Source organism: Sturnira hondurensis, unplaced genomic scaffold, assembly GCF_014824575.4.
Source record: "Sturnira hondurensis isolate 20B ecotype Veracruz unplaced genomic scaffold, ASM1482457v3 Scaffold0007865, whole genome shotgun sequence".
Lineage (NCBI taxonomy): Eukaryota > Metazoa > Chordata > Mammalia > Chiroptera > Phyllostomidae > Sturnira > Sturnira hondurensis.
In genome coordinates, this window is record NW_028080496.1 from 3,665,909 (window position 1) to 3,673,460 (window position 7,552).

At 57.6% G+C, this 7,552-nt stretch overlaps 1 protein-coding gene across 1 annotated transcript; it reads left to right on the top strand.

Annotated features, from left to right (window-relative positions):
* The first annotated feature begins 335 nt into the window (after positions 1 to 335).
* ARPIN (actin related protein 2/3 complex inhibitor) lies at positions 336 to 6,504 on the top strand. Its single transcript, XM_037053617.1, has 6 exons — positions 336 to 570; positions 1,802 to 1,877; positions 3,102 to 3,234; positions 3,878 to 4,084; positions 4,413 to 4,576; positions 5,759 to 6,504. The coding sequence occupies exons 1-6, from the start codon at positions 479 to 481 to the stop codon at positions 5,765 to 5,767; spliced, it is 681 nt and encodes a 226-aa protein (XP_036909512.1). The 5' UTR covers positions 336 to 478; the 3' UTR covers positions 5,768 to 6,504.
* Positions 6,505 to 7,552: the final 1,048 nt, after the last annotated feature.

Below are 7,552 nucleotides of genomic sequence, written 5' to 3' on the forward strand. Positions count from 1 at the left end.
CTGACACCCAAGCGTGGGTTCCTCTGTCACGGGGACATCGGACACTCGCAATGGGACTTCGGACAGAGCGGAAGAGCAGCTTCCGCGCTCAGCACCGGCCTTCCCCGAAGGCTTTTCCCTTCTCTCCATTCCTGTTCTCTGGAAGCCCATTTCCTCCGAGCTAATCCTATAGGCTCTCTGGGCCTCAGTTTCTCCTCTGTGCGTGTGTCGGGGCAGGCGTCTCTGTCCAGTAATAGGAAGAGAGAGAGAAAGGGTTGGAAGCACTGAAGCCCCAGCCCAGGGTCTTCCCGGAAGCCCCCTCCCTCCTCCGGTCCTGCGGGCAGGAGTGAGGCTCGGCCCCTTTAAGTCCCGCCCAGGAACTCCGGGGCCACCGCGCCCTTCCCGGATCTGCAGCTGGATTCCCGGTCTCAGCGGTGGCGCGACTCCCCAGCGCGTCCCCTCGCGGTGTCCCGGGTCTCAGCACAGCGGCCTGCGGAGAATGAGCCGCATCTACCAGGACAGCGCGCTCCGGAACAAGGCGGTGCGGAGCGCACGGCTGAGCGCGGCCTGGGAGCCCGCCGCCCACCAGGGGTAACCCGGCCAGTCGCTCGCGGAGCCTCGGCCCAGCCTCCCTCCCGGCTCGGAACCCGGGCGCCTGGATTGGGAAAGGGCGCCAGCCGGGGTGCGGGAGGGAGGAAAGGCAGGTGATGCCAGAGCGCCCCCAGCGCTTCCCTCGCCCTGGAGCCCCGGGGTTGCAGCCACTAAGACACCAATGGATAGCTCCAAGCGCCCTGGCTGTCTTCCCTCTCCAGGCCCTTTGGAGGCAGTTAGGTCTCCACCCCCAAACAGGGTTCAAAGGACGGGGCTGGGTTCTCAGGGCCTTTGTCTCCACCCCGCCCCTGGGGCTGTAAACTCCCGCCACTTGCACAAGCCGCACTACTCCCCTCCCCAAGAAGGGACAGTGTCAGGCCCTGACCGGAAGCAGGTGACAGGGCTGAGGGGCGGGGAGCCGTGGGGTGGGAGGGGCAGAGCCGCCTCGGGGACTGGAGGTCGGGAGAGCCAATGGGCTACCGGATTCGCAATTACAAATACCAAGGCTTGAGGGTTGAGGAGGTGGCTGGGAGCACGTAGGCGCAGCCCGTTGTCGCGGGATGTCCCTGCTCCTCTCCCATTTCTGTGGTTCCAAGAAAGGAAAGCCATAGGTTCTGTTTTCATGAAAACTGGCACCAGGAAGTGAGGCCCAGCTCCTCTCGGTGCGGGGCTGGGGGGCGTGCACTGTGATTCTCCGGGGCCAACAGGAATAGGAAAATTCTTTAAAACAGGAAGGAAGGAAGGAAAGATACTTTGTAGCAACGTAGACACCCCTTCTAATTTGGTTCAATAAACAGCTAAAATCTGTTTCGTGTATTCAACACTGACTAGTTTACCAAACACCTTCAGTACATGGTCTGTCACCCTCACAGAAGCAGGGTGACTCAGCTGTCACTCTCCCACGTTGCAGATAAGAACACAGGGGTTCTGGTCAGTGGACTCTCTGCAGGAGGGGCCCCAGCTTGGTCTTGCAGCCTGACCAGCTGCCCTGCTACCCCACCCCGGGGCAGCTCCCCAGCCTTTGGGACCCTCACAGGAACGGAGGTCCCCTGTGGGAAGCACAGAGGAGGGGGCTTCTCAGTACCGGGCCTGCTCAGGTGCCGAGGGAACAGAAGATACGCATGGGAGTCACTTCTGTCCCAGTTTGCACCCTGACGCGGGCCGTCGAGGTTGTGGCTCTTCCCTGAGGCCTGGCAGAAGCAGCCGACCCCTCCTTCTGTTTTCACCCCAGGGGAAATGGCGTCCTGCTGGAGGGAGAATTGGTCGACGTGTCTCGGCACAGCATCTTGGACGCCAACGGCAGGAAGGTGAGGATTTAGGGATGGGGGGCACCCACAGGAGCAGACACTCACTGGCCTCACAGTGCCCACCCACCAAGGCACGTCTCTTTGCTTGGCTGAACCATTGCCAAGCCTTGGGGTCCAGGTCTTCAGGGGCTCCCTGGGCAGGTGGGTTGAGAGATTAGCACCCCAAAGGGGCCGCCGAGGGGAAAGGGAGGGGTCACGTGCAGTGTGCAAGACCTCGGACTGATGGGAGGGTCCAAGGCTCTTGCTGAGGCCTTGGACCCAAGTGGTGTCTTTGGGGCAGAGACTGGGAGGGTTGAGAGCAGGAAGGGTGAGGTGAGTGGTCGGGGACGAAGGCTGTGGCTGCCAGGTGGGCTGGCAGAGGTCCCGTGGCTTTTGGATGGCACATAGGGTCCCGGGTACCTTGCTTCGGTGGGTGAGTATTCTGAAAGGGCAGTGGGCTCAGTGTCCTGTTCACTGGTCTGGTGGTCCCCGCTGCTCTTCCTGAAGGACAGGGGGTATTGGCCTGTGTTGGTGCAGGGTCAGCAGTGACCTCCTTTCCGGGTCTCAGCTCGGTGCCCAGGAAATCCTGGATACTTTCAGTTTTGGGGGGTTGAATTACTTTAAAAGCACTACTGGAGTTGGCTGTTATAGGGAGCTTTGGAGCGACTTTGTTTGCAAGTGGAGGATCTCTTGGTGACTCATCTTTTTTTTTGAAAACTGATCTTAGAGGAAGGGAGAAAGAGAGAGAATGAAAGAGAAACATTGATTTGCTGTTCCACTTACTGACGCACTCACTGGTTGCTTCTTGTACGTGCCCTGCCCGGGGATCGAACCTGCCACCTTGGCATATCGGGGACCATGCTCTAACCTACTGAGCCACCCAGCCAGGGCGGGCTCATCTTTTGACGACACTCTGTGTGGCCGCACATTCTGGAATGTTGCCTTTTTATACAGCGGGTCACCGCGGTGGACTTGGCCCTGCACGAGTGCACAGGTGGGGAGCAGGAGGTGGCAGGAGGTTTTGTGTCCTGGGATCTGTGTGGCTTGAATGTCTTTGGAGCCAAGGTCAGGGGTTCCAGGGTAGAGAGCGAGGTTGGGGAGGGCTGCATGCAGCCCTGTGGGAGTGTGTGTGTGTGTGTGTGTGTGTGTGTGTGTGTGTTGGAGGGTGGGGGCCCCTCACTCTATTGGCCCGCCCCCCCCCAGGAGCGTTACTANCACTCTATTGCCCCCCCCCCCCACCGCCAGGAGCGTTACTACGTGCTGTACGTCCGGCCCAGTCTCATCCATCGCCGCAGGTTCGACCCCAAGGGGAATGAAATCGAGCCCAACTTCAGTGCCACCAGGAAGGTGAACACGGGCTTCCTCCTGTCGTCCTACAGTAGGTGCCTCGGCCCTTCCACCAGGAAGGTGAACACGGGCTTCCTCCTGTCGTCCTACAGTAGGTGCCTCGGCCCTTCCCCCTCCGCCCCACCAGCCGTTGTCTCCCAGGGTCTCTCCACCCCTAGAAAGTGTCTTTTCAGCCCTGGTGGGACTCCTTCCTGTGTCCCATTCACTCGGGGGATCCCAGTGCCCCAGCTCAGCCTGGCACAGTTGTCCACACACCTGGCTCGGGGCTCTGACTGCCTTTGTGCGGAGCCCAGGCCAGGGCCCTGCTGCTTGGGCCCTTCGGGACCTCCTTTCTCTTTCCGGTTTTGGTGGCAGAAGGACCTCTCCTGTCTGCCCCCAGGGGGAAGAGGTTTGGAGAGGGCGCAGGGGTCCACCCATGCCTCTGTCGTGGTGTCCGTCCATTGTCTCCGTGACTCATTCATTCTCAGAACATGTAATGAGCCTCCGCCGTGAGCTTGGCCCAGACCCACACCAGGACTGCCTCTGCCCCTGATGAGCCCCGGAAGGGTGGGCTCTCACCCTACCTTCAGGGGGTCGTGAGTGTGGAGGACATGCAGCCTGCACCTGGTGGCCAAGGCCCTCCCTGGAAGCCGCCCTCACCACGGGTCTGACCTTCTAGTGCTGTGTGCCTGCAGAGGTGGACGCCAAGGGGGAGACGGACAGACTCACACCCGAGGCCCTAAAGGAGCTGGTGAACAAGCCTGAGCTGCTGGCCCTGACCGAGAGCCTCATGCCCGAGCAGACCGTGGGGTTCTGGATGCCTGAGTCAGAGATGGAGGCCCTGGAGCTGGAGCTGGGGGCTGGGGTGCGGCTGAAAACTCGAGGCGACAGCCCGTTCCTGGGTGAGCAGCGCAGCCCTCATCACTGTGGCCTTGGCTGAGGCTTTCCGACCCCTGCTGCTTAGACTCGTGGGCACAGGCCAGGTCTGGCCTCCACGGGGACATAACCCCTTGAGATTTATTCCTGAGGCCCAGGATGGGTGCCTCGGGCAATCCCATGGTTCCCGTGGGTGCCTTGCGGGTCCCATCCTGGGTCTCCTGGAGGTCCGTACCCAGGCCTGAAGAGAACAATGGCTTAACCCAGGCCTCAGAGACCCCAGCAGAATGGGCCAGCCCCCACTATGTTTCCAGCACAGGGAGAGAGGCCACTCAGCTTCTTCCCTTCTTTCAGATTCGTTAGCCAAACTTGAGGCTGGAACAGTGACCAAGTGTAATTTCGCCGGTGATAGACAGACAGGGGCATCCTGGACGGACAACATCATGGCCCGGAAGTCTTCTCAGGCGTCCATGGCGGAGGCCCGTGAGCAGGGAGACGGTGCCGAGGACGCGGAGTGGGTAGGTCAAGGGCGGTGACCATGGGCCTGGCATTGGCGTGGTTTGTCTCTCGGCCGGAGTTTTGTTCGTAGTGGTGGTGGTTGCGTGTAGGATAAGGAGAGAGCGGCGTAAACGTGACCATCACCACCACCCCCACCAAGCCTTGGAGGAATTCCACAGCATGCCTGAGGGTGCGTGAGCACCGGGGAAAGTGCCTGCAAGGGGTGAAGGCGGGTGCTCTGGGGCCTTTCTTTTCGGTGGGCCTGACCTGTGCCAATCTACATGAAAGCCCTGGATATTTATAAAAGCCAGGGGCAGAAAGAACAGACAGCAGGGGGGGGACCAGTGTGGCTTCGTATCAAGTCTCCAAACATTGTCCTGTAAAGACTTACATTAGCCATGCTCAGGCAGTCGGGCAAGGGAATAGCATGGTTTTCTCCTTTGTTCCGAGCTCCCTGCCCAGAGTGGCTGGGCAATGGGTGGCTTTATCCTTAGCAAAAATTTTTGTTGTCGTTTTTTCATTTCTGGTTTTGTTTTTTTGCTATGGGACAGCCCCCCTCATTGACCTCAGCCTACTCCCAGTTTACATATTTTTCTGAAGTATATTTCACCTCAAGATTTGAATTGATTTCAACATGCCCCACATTGAACATTTGAAAACAAAGTCACAGAAAAATAGGCGGTTTGTCTAGGCGATGCAGATGATTGATTACCTTGGCTGGAGAAAGCAGGGGCCGGGAGAGCAGAGGGTCTGGATTCCCCTGGGTCTTAATAAAGGAAGGCTTCACTCTGGCTGGTGTAGCTCAGTGGATTGAGCACTGACCTGCAAACTAAAGGGTCGCCGGTTCGATTCCCAATCAGGGCACATGCCGGGGTTGCAGGCCAAGTCCTCAGTAGGGGGCATGTGAGAGGCAATCACATATTGATGTTTCCCTCTCTTTCTCCCCCTTCCCCTCTCTCTAAAAATAAATAACTTTTAAAAAAGGCTCATTAGATTGAGCGCCAGCCTGGGAACCAAAGTGAGGCTTGGACTGAAAAACACCTGAGGACACCAGGCTGCCCCCCTGGGCCACCTCTCAGGAGGGGAGGCCGAGGCCGGCGGCCGGGGGTCCCACTGGTGCCCGGCAGTCAAGCCCTAGTTGTCCGATGACTTGACGACTTCTCTGAAACATGCTCTGTTCCCTCTCTTTGCTTTCTCCCCAGGATGACTGAGGCTTCTGGGAGATGCGGCCTCCCTGAGGCATGCGGTTGAGAATTTTCTCCATCAACCTCCAGTCTAGGGCTCCAGGAAGCAGCCCCCTCGGCCTTGCCTGGTTCTTCCCCCCAACCGCACCCTCCACCCGGCACCCTGGAGCACACTTTGAACCAGCCCTACTAACCATTGATGTTATCTGTGGGGCGCGATGCCGTGGCCCACAGCAGGTCCCTCCCGAATGTGAGTTTGGCCTGCCTAGGTATTTTCCTGACTGCAGCCTCGTTCCTGGAGGCAGGTGGTGAGTGAGGGCCCCAAGGTGCTCAAGGAACTGGGCTTGGTCTCTGGACCAAACTGGGGAACGTCCCTCCCCTGCATGCAGAGTGACTCCGAGAAGAAGCCAGCCGCCTCCTTCCTGCCCTCGGGTCTCCCCTTTCCTTGCACACCTGCCCTGCCCTGGTGCTCCGTGTTGCGGTCTCTGCTCTTTTGCACAGTCCTCCTCGTCCCCTGTGCCCTTTTCTTTCCCTGAAGCTGCCTCTGGTCCTCCACTACCCTGGGCGGGGGGTGGGGGGGGCCTCCCGCCTCTGGACCTCTCTGGCTGCTTTCCTGGCGATGCTGTACTCAGGTGCCACTGGCTGGTCCCCCTCTCTCAGACGCACTTGCACCCAGCCAGGACTCATTTTTGAAAATGCCTTTTTTTTGTATCGTTGCTGTTGTTTTGTACCTTGAGACCTTTTTTGTAATGAGTAAATCTTCAGAAAAGGACTCCTCTACACGGACTGGGTTATTGTCAACACAAACACCCTGCCGGCCAAGCGAGATCCCTCTAAGCAGGAAACCAAGTCTTTTTGTCGTGGGGGGGGGGGGCGGTTGCCCTCACCTGGATGTGTGAAGAGACCCGGAATCGAAATTTACATGTCCTAAGAATAGGTAGGGACTTGGTGGCATGTGGATCTTGCTTCCCTCGGGGAAAAGGGGTGAACTAACAACCATCAAGCCCCCTAATGGGTCAGACATTGTCCTAGGTGCTTTTCAGGGTAACCACTGACTGTTGAGTGCTTCCCGGTGCTAGTACTTGTGCCGAGAACATGCAACATCTAACTTCGTCGCTGCGGTGATTCCGTGAGGTTCGTGGAATTATTGTCCCCCGCTTTGGGGGATCGATGGAGGAGAGGGCCCCAGCAGTCAGAGTTCAAAGCCCACATTCTTTTTTCTTAATTTTTTAATGTATGACTTATTTGAGAGAGAGAGGAAGGGAGAAAGAGGGAGAGAGAAACATGTACTTGTTGTTCCACGTATTGATACATTCATCGGTTGCTTCCTGTGTGTGACGCCCTGACCAGGGATCGACTGCGACTGCGCACACAGCCTTGGTGCATCTGGAGGTGGCTTGAACCACCCAGCAGGGCTGAACACCCTTTTTCGGTTGTTACATAATCTCTTTCCCTGTGGCTTCGTGGTCTTCCTAACCATTGTTTTTAAGATTGACTACCATTTAACAGCTGTATTATCCAAAAGGACCTTCTTAGTTATTTTTATTTTATTTTTCAGAGAGAGGAGAAGGGAGGGAGAAAGAGAGGGAGAGAAACATCAATGTGCGAGGGATACATGGATCGATCAGTTACCTCTCGTTAGCCTCCAGCTGCGGACCTGGCCTGCAACCGGGGCATGTGCCCTGAGTGGGAATCGAACCAGCAACCTCTCAAGTTTTCAGGTCAGGGCTCAATCCACTGAATCAAGTTTTCAGGCGAGGGCTTTTTGTGGTTTTTTATTGTTTCTAAGATATTCTCTTTTCAGATGTTATG

Excerpts from the sequence above, each read along its gene's own strand:
- ARPIN (XM_037053617.1), top strand. The coding sequence starts at position 479 with ATGAGCCGCATCTACCAGGACAGCGCGCTCCGGAACAAGGCGGTGCGG. Across the intron at positions 571-1,801 it reads GAGCCCGCCGCCCACCAGGG|GGGAAATGGCGTCCTGCTGG; the intron begins GTAACCCGGCCA and ends TTTTCACCCCAG. Across the intron at positions 4,085-4,412 it reads AGGCGACAGCCCGTTCCTGG|ATTCGTTAGCCAAACTTGAG; the intron begins GTGAGCAGCGCA and ends CCCTTCTTTCAG.